Below are 17,656 nucleotides of genomic sequence, written 5' to 3' on the forward strand. Positions count from 1 at the left end.
CCTCACATATGGCTAAAAGATGATTGTTCCCATCCTGGTACAATTATGTTCAAACTTCAAACCAAGTATACTAATTTCACTGGAAAAGGAGACACAGCACCCTTCAAAATTTTAGATCACCGCCCAATCAAAAACATTTTTCTTAAAAAAATGGAATGTTACAATTAGTGGTGCCAGATCCTTTAATTTCTCACTCATGAAATCAATATTCTTATAAACGGATGATCGAGGCAATGCTTTGTTAAATGATATATTCTTCAATCAATCAACAATATTCAATGAAACAAAAGGTATTGGCCAACACAATCAACAAATTGCATAATCAAATCTCTAATGAAACAAACTTGACTTTGTCAATAACCCTATAAACTACTATCTATGATACCATTATCATATCATATTATCATATATAGCATTAAACATTTAAACATGATAATTGGGATACTTATCTAGAAGGTTATCCGGCATGTCTATTAATCTTGTGACAAAATTAATTTATTAACCTTCCTAGATTACTCTCTGGCTCTATTTAAACATAGCATCATCATCATCATCATCTCCATCACATAAAGTTGTACATTGTCATAATCAATTCACTAGCAATTAATTAATAAGTAAATTATTGTGTATTGTGGTTCTTCCGTTTGTTTTTTTGCTGAAAATATAGGTTATGTGAAGAATTATATTATGTTTGTTAACCAACTGAGTGATTAGCTCATTCGTTCACTTAAATAAATGCCGGTGATTCGAATCACACTGTGTGTATGTATCAACTCAATGATCAATGACAAACCGATCTGCGATAGATTAGTCTTTGGTCTGCCGGACTGGATGATACTCGAAACAAAACATACATTACTATATATATATAGTTGCACTAATATATAGTAAGGGGAATCCTTTTGGCTTATAAGCCGGCCTAATAATAATATATGACCAACTAAAAGAGTTTCATTGAGAAAATCATGGAGTTGCAATTATCGGCTATGTAAGAATAATGTTTGTGGAATCTCATCTAAAATTGAAACTACCAAAAGGGTGTTTGTCAACTATAAAGAAATTTCTTCTTCACATAATCATAAGGTTGAAGCAATGGTTGATGGATATAGAAGTATGGTGGAGAACCCATCACCAATGAGAAACGCAACAAATCACATGATGCTGGGATTTCTTGCTGGAATTTCGACAGTTATGTTAGTTGCTGCCATATTGTTCTGCCTCTTTGGAACAAAGCTCATTGCACTTTTCAAACAACATAGGACTTTGAAAGGTGAGCTTCTAGTTATTTTTATTTGGTTCTCTAAAAGAATACTTGTCATTTAATCACAAAAATAAAATAAAATAACGAATTGCATGGCAGAAATTATGTTCTTATTTTAAAACCAATAAATGCATACATTCATCTAAGATAGGAGTGGAATTTTGTAGCATAATTTTTATTTTTATCTGAATTTCTTTTGGTGCAGGTAAAGAGTACAACAGCTTCAAAGATGAAACAATGCCTCTAAGGCGTTTTACCTTTGATGAAATAGAGAGAGCTACCAAGAACTTTAGCCAAGAATTCTTACTTGGTTCTGGTGCATTTGGAAATGTTTACAAAGGAAATTTTGAATTAGAAGGAACTTTAGCCATTAAGAGAGCTCACGGCGAATCCTTCTTAAGCGTCGATGAATTCCGAAATGGTAAGCTGACACGAGAAACTTCAATCAATCATACTTTCTTTTCTGTCTTAAATTTGAATTTTTTTCGTTATGTTCTTGGCAGAAGTTAGGCTCCTTGCAACTGTAAAGCACAGAAATCTTATTGGTCTAGTGGGGTATTGTGAAGAACCAGGTTAGTTAGTTAGTTAGTTAGTTACATGAAAGTTGAGCTCTCATTTTTACTTGTTCATGTTCTTGAATTGATGAATTTGTTGCCAAAGAATGCTGCTTTGGTAGCATGCATTCAATTGAGTTTAGTTTACCTTGATTCTCTCTTTTATTTGCATATAGCATACGAATACTGAATAATTCTAACAGAATTATTGGTATATGATCACAAAAAAATAAAAAATAAAAATAGGTAAATGTATATCAGAAGATTCCAAATATTTTCATGCTAACATGGCTCAATTATGTGTTTATCAGAAAGATTTGGGGCAAGAATTCTGGTATATGAATGTGTACCAAATGGCTCTCTGCTTGAATATATGATTGGTAAGTCAACTATTTAGGACTTCATTTCTATTTTCATTTTCAGTAGAATATATTCCCAAATAAATTTCCTAGGAATTTCATGTCAGACGTTTTCGTCTCTAAAAAAATTTTATTACGTTGAGTTTCTTAAACTTTACAAAAGTAAGACATATAAGTCCTTCTATTATACTTTTAAGGACTTATTTGTCCAAGCGAAAACAATGGTCTAAGATAAGGACTTGTATGTCTTGTTTTTGTAAACTTTAGGGACTTCGGCATAATAACATTTTCTTGGGGATGAAAACGTGCGAAGCGAAGTTCCTTAGGGACCAATTTGAGTATATATTCTTTTCAGTATTTCTCTGTTTATATAATTTTGTAAAAGTAAAAAACAAAACCAAAAATAGAATTTTATTGTTTAATTTTTTTATTTATAAAATTTAGTACATAAAAGACACTACAATGGAAACAGATATGAAAACATGCCATTATTCTTATCCATCTTAGAACATAAAAATATGAATGTTGCCTTGTATAGGAAACAAGAATAGCTTGACTTGGAAGCAAAGAGTGAACATAGCAATAGGAGCAGCTAGAGGTATATATTATATCCTTGACATGACTAATTAATTGTTTATCCAACAATTCAATATGACAAACAAGAAATCCTCTTAACATTTTTTTTATATATATAGGCATAGCTTATTTACATGAAGGAATAAAGCCGAGTATAATTCATCGTGATCTCAAACCAAGTAACATCCTATTAGGTGAAGGTTTCGAGGCTAAGGTCTCGGATTTCGGGTTGGTGAAATCCGGCCCTATTGAGGACCAATCACATGTGAGTAGCCAAATCAAAGGGACACCAGGGTATCTTGATCCGGCATACTGTTCAAGCTTTCACTTGACAAAATTCACTGATGTTTATAGCTTTGGTGTCATACTTCTTCAACTTGTTTCAGCTAGACCTGCTGTTGATACAAATGAGGTACAAAGCAAGCAACATATAATTGATTGGGTAAGCAATGCAAATGATAATGACCTCACAAATTTTCTGTATATCAAGTTACTAAAGTTTTGCATTTTCTTTTTCACTTTTTTTTTTTTCGTGTGGGAGAGAGAAGAGTGTATCTCTCAATGATGTGAGAAGAGAAGTATTTAACTTTGCTATGGGAGCTACAAATCGGACGGTCCGATATGTGATTTTGAAAATAAAAAAAATAAAAAATACAAAACGGACCTTACGATTTGTAGCTTTTTTTTTCTTTTCAAACAAGTCGGACCCTCCGATTTGTAGTTTATTTTTTTCTTTAAACAAATTGGACCGTCCGATTTGAATAAAACACCATATTAAAAAAAAACACCTAATCTTTCAATATCAATGTATTACACATATATTTAACTAATATAAAAAAAATTAGCCTTTGTTTTTCTCTAGTTCTACAAGTTTTGTTGCTCTCTCCATGTAATAACTTTCTCTTTACATTTACTATTTTAGATATATAGGCTATTTAATGTATTTGGACTAAAATTGTATCCAAATACACTAAATTGTCAATAAACTTAGATTAATGAGACTCACATAATGGGACTTACCTAAGATGAAAGTTACAAAGTTAATGATTATTTATCATTTTAGAGAACCTTTTTTGTTTAACAAATGTTCCGTAAGTATTAAAAGGAACGGAAAAAGTAATAAATATTACTATCTTGACAAATATTTGAAATTCACCTATGTACATCTTGGAAATATGTTTGCATGTGTTGTGTTCATGTCCCATTCTTTAAAATTTTGATGTTTTTTAACGTGTGCGTATCATGTTGAATGTCTTTATTAATGTTAATATTTTTCACTTAATGAATGACTTTTGAGGCAGCAACTCAAAAGTCAAGTACTTATGATGATGCAAAAATATGATTAAACGGCCAAGATATTATACATTGACAGTATATCAAAATTAATCAGTAAAAGTAGTTGCTATCTATGTTGTTGTAGGCAAGCCCTAGCTTAGAGAAGGGTAATGTTGAAGAAATCATAGATGCAAACTTGCTATGTCAAAGTGAGCCATGCAATATGAGAGTTATGCTGAAGATGGGTCAACTTGCTTTAAGATGTGTGGTTCAAGAACCAAAAAGTAGACCTACAATGATTCAAGTGTGTCAAGAACTAGAACAAGCACTATACTCTGAAGATACCTTCAACAACAAGCAACATTCTTCAAAGGGTTTCCCATCAATTGGATTGTCTCAGCAATCATCAGTGGAAAAGAATGATAGCTTTGTGAGCATAGATGGTGTTGGACTTCAGAAATTCCATATTGATATGGATAGCTTATCATTTCAGAGTACAAGGTTAATGTGCCTAGAAAATAATAGTATAAGTATTGACATTGATAACAACAACTTGAAGAGAATTCAAGAGGATGGGGACATATAAAGGTATAATTAATTAAGATCTTAGATGAATTATATATTTTCATCACTCTTCCTATGTTTGAATGGAGAATATTTTTGAACAATTTGTATAGACATGGCCATATTAATATGGTGTAAATTAAATTATTATAGTTGTGCATTTATTTAGAAGAAAAAGGACATAATGAGAGAATTTTATTTTTGTATTAACATGTGCAATGTTCAAATAGTTTGAAACAATTTATGAATGGCTCAATGTTATAAATATAAGGTTTTTGCTGGAATTTTAAAAGTAACAAGATTTTTTTTTTAGAATTATATATCATTGCATATTTTCTTTATTTCCTTTTCTCAAATGTGATGACTTCTTTTCTTTTCTATTCTCATTTGTTTCAACTCTTCTATTCTTGAAATATTTTTAAAAAATTAAAACAAATTAAGAAAAAATACACTATATTGCTAGGTTTAAAATTGTATAGGTATGATGAAAAGTTGAAAAAGCACATGCATTTATCCTTGTATCAATCTTAACCTAAGAAAAACAATATCAACAATCCATGGAAAGCTTGTGATATTTATCAATCTAGCTTTGCTATTGAGAACAACAAACTAGTTATGAAATATATAAACACAAAATCGGATTTGTAATCTGCAAACTCTTCTCTTCAATGTTTACAAGTTCGAGTCCTAAAAGACATTGCTAAAACTTGAAATAGAAAGTCACTATTTCTCGAATAACATTCAGATTTCAACAGCTAATGATATAATCATTTATATATCTCTTCCTATCAGCTTAAACTTTCAAAAAAGGTGACTTCATAACAAAGGGATATAAACATTAGAAAACAATACAAAAAATAAAAATAGTTTTGTAAGGCATAAGAATGATCTAAAAGTGTGCACATATAATTTACAGAACATCACTCCATAGAATGATGAGAAAAGATTATGACTGAATGATCAAATATCCAATGTCACCTTTTGGGTTTGGTGTTCTATTTCCAAAGATGCTTTTTCTCCCTCAGGCATTAAGCTAACATATCCCAGGTTACTTGTTACATTGCATTAATTGACCAAATGTTATTTTTTTTTATCTTCTCAAACTTTGTTAAATTGAATATACAACCTGGTGGTTCACCAGAAGCTCAATGTCTTGCTAAAAGGGTACAAACACTACATACAAACATAAATAACAGGATGATACTGCTGCCGCCACCGCCTTCATCAGCTAGAACCGAGTTCGGCACATGGAGCCAAGGTTCTAGAAGGTAGGGGAACGCCCCCGCCCCTCACAGATATCGGAGGACCCCGTACCGAGCTGGCTCGGCTGACAAGATTGGAGTCAAGAAATACAACTACAACTGTGATATCATCGTGGAAATGCCGCCGAACGCCACGGTCTATTTTCTTCAGGTCGGAATACCTCATCTCTCGTTTCTTTGCGGCTTCCTGAAGAGCAACTTTGATGAGCCTCCGAGCAATTCCCTGCAAAGACAACCAAATTTAACCCTGACATCTACTAGCATTTACTCTGATTATCCTACAATGGAAGTGTTGCATCCTAATTAAAAGTATCAATCTTCCATGACAATTATTCATTGTAAACAATTCAGGTCACAACTTCTTCCCTTTCCTAAAAAAAAATGCATCATCATTTCTTTTCTCTGATAGGAAAAAAGTTATAACAGCTCCATACAACAACAACAACAACAACAGTCTTATCCCACTAGATGGGATCAACTACATGGATCAAATGATGTCATTGAATCCTCTCATGTATCATGTCCACAATAAGACTGTTTATAACTGCTCCATAGTAAGTGATAAAAATAAATAAACAATGGACTCAATTAACTTATGAAACTATTTAAAATGGAAAGGTATGTTATATATAGTAAGTGATGAAAAATAAATGTTTAATTATTCTTAAGGTCCCTAAAATTTCACTCAATTTTTAGTTAGATCACTATAGTTTAAAATTTGTTCAAGTCCTTATATAATACAAAAGTAACCAAATCTCTATAGTTTAAACATTTCAATCAAGTCCCTTTTTGTTGGAAAATCTTATAATGAAACCCCTATATTAGATTTTTCTTTTTTGGTGTCTAAAAGAGAAAAAGAAAAGAAAACCCGTATATGATAGAGCCCTACTTTTTCTGAAAATTGTGGTGCAATATAGGGAGAACTCAATTACAAAATTTTTAAATTATAGCAATATATTTCACTTTATAGGGATTTAATTATATCTAAATTATAAGGACTTAATTGAAAATTTTTGTATAACATAAGGTCTGAACTACAAACTTTTAAACTATTTGGACCTAACTGAAAATCGAGTAAAATGATAAGCACAAGAAGTATAACTAAACCAAACATAAAACATATAGCATGTTCATCTTACGTTGTGTGGATGATTTTGAACTATATCAACAGCATCCTGATTACTTAGGTGTTCCCAAAGACCATCAGAAGCAAATATGAGAAATTGATCATGCTCTTGAAGTTCATGAACAGAAATTGATGGTTCAGAGCTCAAAATTGGTCTTTTGAAAGTTTCCCGAAGACGAAACTTAGCATACAAAGGTTCCTTGTTAAATTCTGCCTTTTTAAGGTACACATCACCAATGGATCTTGAGACCTGTGACAGAAAAATTTCATAACCAATTTGTATCACAAAAGATAAGTCTAAACAATTTGCAACCATATACAAACCAAATCCATCAAACCATGAGTCAATGACTCCATCCTTCCAAACTTCAAGTTCCAACTTTCATCACTGTAATTTGTAACTAGCAATATATTTCACTTTATAATAATCAAAACTACACATGATAAAACTTCACATTTTTTTCCCTTATGATTATCCAATTTTGTTCTCTTTCTTTACTCAATGCATTTTTCTTGTTGAAAGAACATGGTTATGATTGAAGTGGATATAAGTAAGAGATAGTATATTTATCACTCCTATTCTTATGATATAAAACTAACCCATAATTGCAACTTACAAGTCACATGACATGATTCCTAACACATGAAAAAGAGAAGAAAATAAGAGACATTCCTTTCTTTTGCTTGATTGTAGAAACTAGTATGAAGAAAGGGGAAAAAAGTAAATAACCGTTTGATCCTACTATGATAAAGAGGGGGAAAAAATAAAGACGAAGTTCTCATTTTAAATAAAATCACTCATTTCTCTGGTTTTCTTTCTGAAAGTTGAGATAACTTTGTGTGAACTGAACACTTATTTCCCTTTTTTTTTCTTTATTACAAATTATCTCTCAGTATCCAACCAAAAGAAAGAAGGAGCTCTCTGATTTTTCTCTCTCTAATCTCTCTTCAACCAGGTATTTGAGCTTAATACACTAGATAAATAAAAACACCAATATATAATATTATTCAAGGCCAAAAGCTTGCTATAGTACAACTAGTACGATTGCAGGAGTCCAGTGCAATAAAACTCTTGACAATAACACAATGCCCAATACTGAAAAACTATTAACATTCTAACATTCCTCTTAAATCTCAAGGTTACACTGCTTTTAGAATTTTTTTAATAGAACTAGAAATTTACCGGAAGGAGAAGAGAAAAGAACGTACAGAAAAAGATAAGGCATCATACATCATACATATATGAAAGAAACAGCTAAGACCGAAAGGGATAGACCATGTAACAACACTTGTCAGTCCCTTGGAATATCAGCTAGACAAAACACCATTAAACAGACAATGTACAGAGCACCACATGGAATCCAAAAACCGAATCCTATCCCAAATAAAGTCAATACTCGATAATTGAGTCCGAATAATTAAAGCTAGAACTCCATGGTAAGCAGTGCACCAAAGCACTACAAAAAGAGAGGATAACACACAATCGTTGCTTCTTTACACAAATTAGTCATGCTGTTAGCTTGATACAACTAAACCGACTTCAAGACAACCATTAAAAAATATAAGATAGGTTCTATAAACACTAACTGAAAAAACAACTCAAGTATCACAAACGTTAATAAAGGAAGTGGTGAGTCAGCAGCAGAAATCCTAGGACAGAGGGTCTGAGATTTCAGTACTCAAGTAGAATAACAAGGGGCGAAGGAGACTGGAAACACTAACATCAAATTGAAATTATAGTGGGGTTTGCCAAAAAAGAAGACAGGAAGGCAGCGAGGGCAGACAGAACATATCTGATTGATATTTCACATGATCTGATATACTACATGAGCCTGAATCTTGGACAGAATGAGATGGCATGATTAATGACCTTGGATGGATGAGTGGTCCCAACCACTTTATATTATCTGTCAAAATCAAGGCTAGATTATTCTAGTTGGGTAGTTGGGTACCATAACTTCATCTGATAGGAAGAACTAATTCCTAGTTATACAACTAGTTTGAGCCAAGTACTAATATATGAATAACCTGATGTGATATCATTTGTAATATGACAATTATTTTATACCAATATATTGCTGCGGCGAAAGACTACAATTATTTGATTTAATTTAAGCTTCGATTTATTGTTTGGTTGAAGAAACAAGACTTATATTTTTCTCCCCACAAACTACTAGCCCATCTCTTCATGTTTTTACCCTCTTACAGTGATCCTCAAATCCATAGAATCCCAGTTTTTATATTTGATATGTTAAAAGTTCAGTTAAAACTTATAAAAGGAGATTCTCAAGCCAAAATATTGAAAGAAAATGGCATTTGACAATTAACATGATTACACGGTAGGGCCGGAGGGACCAAAAGAAATGCAACATGACATTATCACTGAAATCAAACAAAAAGTCATGATAACAATAGAAGACAGTGATTTAGGCACGCCTATATCTGCTAAGCTAAAAGAAATATTCACAATATATGCACTCTAATATCGCATATTTAGAATAAAAATTAAGAATCTGATATCCTTGTTAATAAAAACGTCAATCACCAATATTCATATAAGGAACTTACCTGTATCAGGCCCTTCACTCGCCATACGTTATGCTTCAAAACCACAATTTTTGAGTCATCCGGATGCAAAGAATGCATCTCTTGTCTCACAGATTCTATACTCACGTTATGCTCCGATGACAGCTGGATTGCCAGAACCTCCCCAGTTGCCCTGACAACCCTCCCGAGCACAACACGGGAATCCCCAAGGTTAGCAACGTAGAGAGAATCACCACAAATCACACCAACCAAACAACATGATCCCACAGCAGCAATTTGAGGATTCATAGGCCACTGTTTAGTGACCACTGACAGAAAACCCTCTTCTGTAGCTTGGTACGCCTTCCGAATGACCTCCACAGACATAGACTTATGCTCAGATGCAAATCCTTAACAAAATAATAACACACACACACATACACACGCAATATCAATACAATGTTCAGAACCAACATCAAACCAAATACAAACTCTTAGATGTTTCTGGAGCAGAGACTTCTCTAGCACTGTACTACTGAATATGTACTCAATCAATTACCACGCCATCTCTCACTTTAACTATATTTTTAATGCCATAGCTAATGAAATACACATTCAATGGTACAATACAAGAGACTTCTGCTCCACATGCACCTAAGATCTCTCTTGAGAGCATAGAGTCATTATAACAAACACAAGGGATGCAACTTAAAAGAAGCCATTACTTTTTAGATGCTGGAATAGGTTATCACAAATGTAACGTGATGTCTCAGGTCCGCCGTGACCATCGTAAACACCAACAAAGGTACCATAAGGGCCAGTGTCAAGCAAGCTTAAGGGACCAGACTCAATCTGGCTCTGATCCTCAAGCAAGTTGTTGGCCTGAACCACAGCCATAGAGAATTCACCAAACAGATGCTGCCCGCAATCCTTGTACCACAGCAAACCCTCCTTCCGCCCGCCGGAGACATCGGAGCCCTTTCGATCCGGCGATGATCGTCGCCGCCAGCAGGCAACCAGAAAGTCCATAAATTTTGATAGCATCCCTCATTTCAAACCAAAACACCCACCAGGTTCTTCTTCACATCCAAAAAGTTGGATGCAAAAAATGACAGTAATCCAGTTTCTTCACACAACTTCACACCTATTGTTATTTGTAAACACAAGCACCTATCTTGAAGTCCCAAATCAAACATGAAAATTGGATAAATACAAGGTTGAATTTCAGTCAAAGGGGCAAAAGGGTACCTGAAAATATAAACAAAATAATAAATTTAAACAACATAAATAATAACAATAAAAATAGTTGCTGAAAGGAATAGTACTACTAGTTATTGTAGAAGGAAGAAATAAAGTTACTTGATTGATGGAACAACGTTAGATCTGCAGATCCAAGAAAGTGAAGGGTGTTGTAGTAAAGATAGGGTCTTTGGTGTGAGTTTAAGATGTTTTGTAGTTGTTATGAGTTTGTCTCGGGGAGAGAGAGAGAGAGAGAGTGATCGGTGATCGGCGGAGAAAGGAGGGAAGAGAAGGGAGTGAGATGACCTGAAAGAAGCTGAGAGCTGAAAACTCTCCTTTTTATCTGTTTGTTGTTGTTGGGTTCGGTTGTTGTTTGTGTTCTTCTTTTTCTTTTTCTTTTCTCTTTTTCGAAACACACCGAAGGAAAAGGGCAAAACAAGTAATTCTCCCTTCAATTTCTCTCCCTAAATTCTCGATTTTTGCTATGCTGGAAAAATACTACATTTTTAATTTATAAAACTAAGGGTAAATATCTTCTAAGACTCCGACCATTTTTTTCATGGGATATAGCACTTCTTAATCATCACTAAATTTTAAATAGGTCCTTATCTATCTATATAATTTAATCGTTTAACCTCTATAACTAATTGCCAACGAATTACTAGTATGATGTATCAGCTGAATGCTGAATTATCTAATTTAAATGTTACATATTAATTAGAATCGTTTTAAGAACAAATTATTTTCTCTCTGTAAGTGAAATATCGTCGTTGTTTGACATTCTCATAAATCCTCTTTGTCGAAATATTGAGAGGATAGAGTTTTCATCTTACATCATTATAAGAAGACTTCGCAATAGTGAGCATGAATATTGCGAATTCTAGTTCGTCATGCAGCCATGAAAAATGATGTGGTGAGTATGAAGAGAGTTGGAGTAATCGAATGAGTGCTGATGGAAACAATCTGAAAAGAGTGCCGAAAAAGAAGTGGTGCTCTTAGCAAGTAAAAATTGTTTGGGTTGATTTTGTTGGACATTGTAATAGAAAAAGGATCTAGTGTAGTTACAACTGTATAATGATAGTGTGCTTTTGTTTGTGTAATCTTAATGTTTTACAAGTGGTTAAATATTGAATATACAGTTCAAGCTAAATATTGAAATTGTAGTAAATTATGGTCCTAAAATAATAGACATTATGTATTCAATTATCCATGTTTTTCACATTTCATGATTAATGCATAATACAAAATCCTGATTTGAAGAAGTAAAAAACATAATCACAATTCACACTTACATAAAGATGAAATATTCTCATTTTACAATAACAAAATTTCAAAATGTTACTAACAAATCTTGTGAGTCAAAGTTTTCACAATGTATCTCACAAATCCTGTGAGAATAAGTTTTCAAAATGTAACCACACCAACCATATTTTTGACATTATACAAAATGTGTTAGAATTTGGTTGAATTAGTCCCACATTGCTTAGGATAGCAAATAGAGTGGGTGGCCTAGACTATAAATATAAGGCTAAGTTCTCCATATTTTTGCACCAGTCAGAAACACTTAAAACTTGTATCTGACTTTTCTTTTCCTCTATACCTTTTGATTAGAGTGTGTTGTGATTGTGTCTATTTTATTTCTTTGTGAAATATATTTTCTCAAGGGGGAATGGTGTATTATTCCCAACAAGTGGTATCAGAGTTTCGGTTCGATGGGATTTATTCTTAGTATGCTCTGTGGTTGCAGCCTAGTCTGACCTTCCACATCAGAAAAGAATTTTGTCTTGTAGCTTGAGGTTGATCTTTGGTTACTGTTGTTATTGCTGGAAGGCAATGTGACACTGTGAGAGTGCAATTTGGAAATGTTCTGTCTAAGGAAAGACTTGATATTTAAGTGTGTCCAATTTGACCCACCTCTCTTTCTTGGGGACTCTTCCTAGTGCACGGTCTACAGTTGAGTTATACTATTCCAGTATACGGTTGCAACAATGTCAGGATATTCAAGTGCTGTGAAGCTTGAAATAGAGAAATTTGATGGAAGAATCAATTTTGGCTTGTGGCAAATACAAGTCAAGGATGTGTTGATACAATCAGGTTTGCATAAGGCGTTGAAGAAGAAGTATCCTCATGGTATTGCCGCACTGTCATGGATAAGGATAAGTTGTGGCAATCGGGTCCACAATTGCACACGAGCATTGGTTGGCGTTGAGATGCAAGGTGTGTGGCGGAGTTATGTCGATGGCTGAAGAACTTTCAGGAAAAGCCAATTTGGAAGTTGCACCATGAATTTTCAGCAAGGTTTCTATCTGTACCAAGGCGAAATGCTTGGAGTGGTCTAATTCCAAGTGAGTATACTTTCATGGTGGAGTATGATAGTTCTCTGAACTATGATTGTCGGTATAGACAATGGCAGCAAAGAATTGTCGGTGTTGACTATTGAAGCTGAAGATGTGTGACTATTTCAATCAATGTAGAGATTGTTAGAATTTGGTTGAATTAGTCCCACGTTGCTTATGATAGCAAATGGAGTGGGTGGCCTAGGCTATAAATATGAGGCTAAGTTCTCCATATTTTTTACACCAGTCAGAAACACTTAAAGCTTGTATCTGACTTTTCTTTTCCTATATACCTTTTGATTAGAGAGTGTTGTGAGGTGTATTTAAATATTTGCTTTGAGAGTGTGGGTGTACTGGAGTGCCGGTGTTAGAGAGAAAGAAATCTATGTGTTGTAACAATTTTCACATAGTGATATTCTCTGGTTGTCATTTGACAACGGCCGTAGTTTTTTCTCCAATAATTGGAGTTTTCATGTTAAATTCTTGTGTTGTGATTGTGTCTATTTTATTTCTCTGTGAAAGGTATTTTCTCAAGGGGAAATGGTGTATTATTCCCAACAAAATGTATCACAAAACATGTTTAAACCAATTACTAGTTTCCCAAACACAAGATTAGCAACCAAAGAAAAACACAAAAAGCTAAAAAATAGATAACTAAGTGTGGTGTCTTATGATATGACCATCCTAAATAACTAAGTCTGCTTGGTGACCTGAAATTTGGTGTTGGGACGAATTTGAATAATCTTGAAGAAGTTCCTCCAATTGCTACAGCCACTGTTTCTTTAGAGATTGCCTCATGATTGTTTGGTATAATGGTAGGCTAGTTCGAAAGAGCTTGAATTGATGCAGGCTGAATGGGTATATGGACGTTTGATGGTTGTGAATTCAGAGGAGTTGGTGGCCTAAAAGTCCTCTGCTTGGGCCTGAATTCGGTAGCTGACTGGACTGATGGTGCAAGTTCATTTTGAGATTGCTATGCAACAACATGCACAAGATTTGGTTAGGTCACAATAAAATAAGGTGCACAATAATGCAACAGGCCAAAAGGAATGGAGAAGAGAATTTATCATTGGAAGAGTAGACGGAGTGTTTTGGATTTCCTCATGTCCATCTTGTGGGGTATGTGGCCTCTTTGGTATATTTTTTTTATTCTTCTTAGACTTAGCCTGTTTCATTTGTAAAAAAAATAGGCAAAAAAAGTGGGTAACTATTGAATTCCAATCATATGTGACAATATAAACAGCTAAGGAAACAATCCAAAAAAAAAAACACAGCCAATGACATTTTACTTTTCTAACCTTAATTTATTCTGAAGAAAGCTTCTGAGGCTTTAGGTTGGTGTGAGTCTGATCAAAGGATCCACCCTACAACATTAAAAAAAGAGTTGGTCACCATTTTATTTATTTATCCTCACTACTCGTGGTCTCATACCCAGGCGGAGGAGGCTTGTAGGCTTCATCTTCGACACGCTTGTAGGAATGAGATGATGAAGATGATGATTTCAAATACTCCATCACCATCAACACATGCTCATCTTCGAAAACCCCGTCCTCAATGACAAGATCATCTTCAATTACATAGGAATATCCACTCCATGCTCGAAGTAAAGATGGAACTCATTTAGATTGTGACTCATAGTCACACATATTGTTGATCTTCTTGTCACCACGAAGCACATGCAGACCATCCTCAAACTCAATAGCAGTTGGGTCGTGCCAGTACATTTGTTTGTAGGCCAAGTACCCAATTCCTTGAACAATTCCTCCAAGTCATTTTTATTAACAAAGTCAACATCCATAAGAGAAAATTTCTCTACCCTCCAGCTTAAGTAATGTAGCTTTTCATTTGCAGCTGTTACAAGCTTTCCGCCATAATTAAATATAAGGATCACAAACACAAACATCTGCAACATTTTTTGTCATAATCATTAAGGTTTTACCGTAATGCACAACAACAACGGCGAATATCATGACTAAAAATACTATACGTATTTGATTACTTAGAATATTAACTATGTTTCTAAAAACTTAGCATTACCGAACCCTACTAAAAAACAATGTTCATTCGCTAACAACTTTATCGATCAACTCATACTCATCATAACAAACGGCAGGCAGTTCATTTCTCATAGACATGCATGAAAAACAAGTTCATTGTCATCTTACCTTTCATTAACACAATGAGAAAACTATAACATGGAACTTACCTTTTACTGCCGTGTCACGCAGTCGCCGTCTGAACCATCCACACCACCGTCGTAGACTCATTACTGTTTTTTCAACACCAGCTTTGTCAAAATGTTTTGGAGGAAAACAATTGTGGACGATGAAATGTTAGGGCTTTTATATGAATGAACATCAAGAAGGAGTTTAATATAAATGTATTATATATAAAGGGGAGTGTCAAGCAATGACAACGTTTCACTTGTAGGGAGGGGATAATTTGTCTCTGAAATAATTTCAATTAACACGTGGTACTTGGAATAGACAACTCAGCATCCACCTGACACGTCATACTGGCAACTCGTTGGCAACCGGTTACATGAGTCGAACAGTCAGTTATATAGATGGACGGGGACCTGCTTGAGGTTTAATGATGATTAGGGGGCGATATGTCCCACGGAAAAATGGTCAAGGGGCGGAAAGGGTATTTACCCTAAAAAAACAGAAAGTTTAGGGAACCAACTCTGAAACTAGCCAATTTTAAATAACTCTATTTAATATTTATTAATTTTAAATTATATTTCAAAATCAGAATCTGATTAATTGACATTAATTACGTTTTTAAATAATAAATATTTGGTAAATTAACCGCTCCCTAATTACAATGTCGTCAACATTTCCTCTCATAGCGTCGACCTTTTCCCTCGTACAGACCACCGCTTCGCTGTCGTTGCAGTGCGCCACCATTCTCGCCGCACAGACCATCGCATTGCTGCCTTTGTGGTGCGTCGTCGTTCTCGTTGCTGGTGCAAAACAAGAAACATCCAATCGTGATAAAAGAAAACATCCATTCTCAAATAAAAGGAATATCCAATTTCGTATGAAGTTGAAGTCATCTACTAAATTTTTGAACCCAAAACAGAGATGAAACATCCCGTAAATAAAAAAAAATGATATCTACTAATCTTTGGAGGACGGGATGTGACTCGATGACATAATGGAAGAGGAGGAGGAGGCAAGACACAATGGAGAAGGAGGAAAAGACACAACGTCATGGTAGAGACGGTTAAGACGCGACGTGATGGAAAAGACAGACGGCGCGATGCAACGACGCAGTAGCAATGGAATGAAAGGCTGTATAGCGCAACAAAAAAGGCATACGACTCGACATGACTTCTCGATCGTGATGGACGGCGTCTTCGCAGCGGAAGCAACACAGTGCGATGGAATATTAAACCACTAATATAAAAATACTCACTCTCTCAACTGTATGATAAATGTTATTTGGTTTATAATATATTATAAAATTTTATTATAATTACATTACAAATCTATTTTTATTATAATTATGAATTTGGTTTAATTATATTATCATGAAATTTAATTCAACATGTAAAATTTATTTGATTATAAAATGTAAATTTAGTTTGTATTTTGTGGATATTATAAGGCCACTTTACATCTTTATACAAAATAATTAATTATCTGATGTTTATGTAGTATTATTGCTCAGAATTTTATTAACAAATATGGTAATAAGAACTTTAAAATAATCATTTTTTAGATATTTCAAAAGAAATTCACCCCATTGTTATTGAAAATTTAAAAAGAATTACTCGCTTGAATTCTTGACGAACAAAACCCAATACCTAATTAAAAAAAAAAATCATTGGAAACGATACTTTGTTTTTTACATTTTCAATACGTAAATACATAACAAAGTTTCAAAGTTTTCTATTATTCTTAATTCCTTAATAAGTTCTCTAGAATAATAAAATTAATTAAATCCTCAAGGAAAGATACCAATACTCTATTTCTTAAAGAGTGGTGATATATCTTCTTAAAATTTATAATATTAAGTTTTCTTTGCAGCTTCTGATTAGAAACCCCATGTATAAGCTTAATTGTTAAGGTAGCTTGTGATAATTAAATACTCTCATTGGCATATAATTAATTAATAGTTATGACGTGTATGAAACTATGAATGGATATATTTTTATTAATAAGGTAATTTTTTTAAGAACACGTTTCCCAAATCAGGATTATATATGACAAAATCAAATTATTGTATAATATATAGGTGTATGTGTAAAAGATGTGATGGTGTCGATTATATAAGAAATGATATTAGTTAACAATAAAATGATAAAACCAATACTTATGTGAAGCAATGTCAATAAAGTCCATATCCATATATTAAATTTTATAGACAATGTAATAAATTCAAAATTAAAATGATGATCAAATGAATTCAATTATAATCAAACTCTATAACCATATATAATAAAAAAAGTATATATTGTATAAAATTCAATAAATCAATAAAACCAAGGTTCTATTGTGCCCTTCAAACCCAATGTCTAGATAGTATTATAATAAAGAAATGAAAATCAAACGAATGATTTCAAATTTAAAT

At 33.5% G+C, this 17,656-nt stretch overlaps 2 protein-coding genes across 3 annotated transcripts; one reads left to right on the forward strand and one right to left on the reverse strand.

Annotated features, from left to right (window-relative positions):
• The first annotated feature begins 995 nt into the window (after positions 1–995).
• LOC127743972 (probable serine/threonine-protein kinase PBL1) lies at positions 996–4,698 on the forward strand. Of its 2 annotated transcripts, none has more exons than XM_052256233.1 (7): positions 996–1,270; positions 1,467–1,682; positions 1,765–1,833; positions 2,127–2,195; positions 2,713–2,772; positions 2,870–3,192; positions 4,171–4,698. In XM_052256233.1, the coding sequence occupies exons 1-7, from the start codon at positions 1,093–1,095 to the stop codon at positions 4,609–4,611; spliced, it is 1,356 nt and encodes a 451-aa protein (XP_052112193.1). In that variant the 5' UTR covers positions 996–1,092; the 3' UTR covers positions 4,612–4,698. The 2 variants fall into 2 exon arrangements, with proteins under 2 accessions (XP_052112193.1, XP_052112194.1); XM_052256234.1 differs by having other exon boundaries at positions 1,768–1,833.
• An 800-nt stretch (positions 4,699–5,498) lies between these two features.
• Positions 5,499–11,207, reverse strand: LOC127743907 (probable protein phosphatase 2C 46). The gene is made up of 5 exons (XM_052256118.1): positions 10,863–11,207; positions 10,229–10,751; positions 9,546–9,913; positions 6,991–7,227; positions 5,499–6,074 (listed from the first exon to the last, which is right to left on the reverse strand). The coding sequence occupies exons 2-5, from the start codon at positions 10,545–10,547 to the stop codon at positions 5,814–5,816; spliced, it is 1,185 nt and encodes a 394-aa protein (XP_052112078.1). The 5' UTR covers positions 10,548–10,751; positions 10,863–11,207; the 3' UTR covers positions 5,499–5,813.
• Between the last annotated feature and the right edge of the window lie 6,449 nt (positions 11,208–17,656).

The sequence above is a fragment of the Arachis duranensis genome, unplaced genomic scaffold (assembly GCF_000817695.3).
Source record: "Arachis duranensis cultivar V14167 unplaced genomic scaffold, aradu.V14167.gnm2.J7QH unplaced_Scaffold_165934, whole genome shotgun sequence".
Lineage (NCBI taxonomy): Eukaryota > Viridiplantae > Streptophyta > Magnoliopsida > Fabales > Fabaceae > Arachis > Arachis duranensis.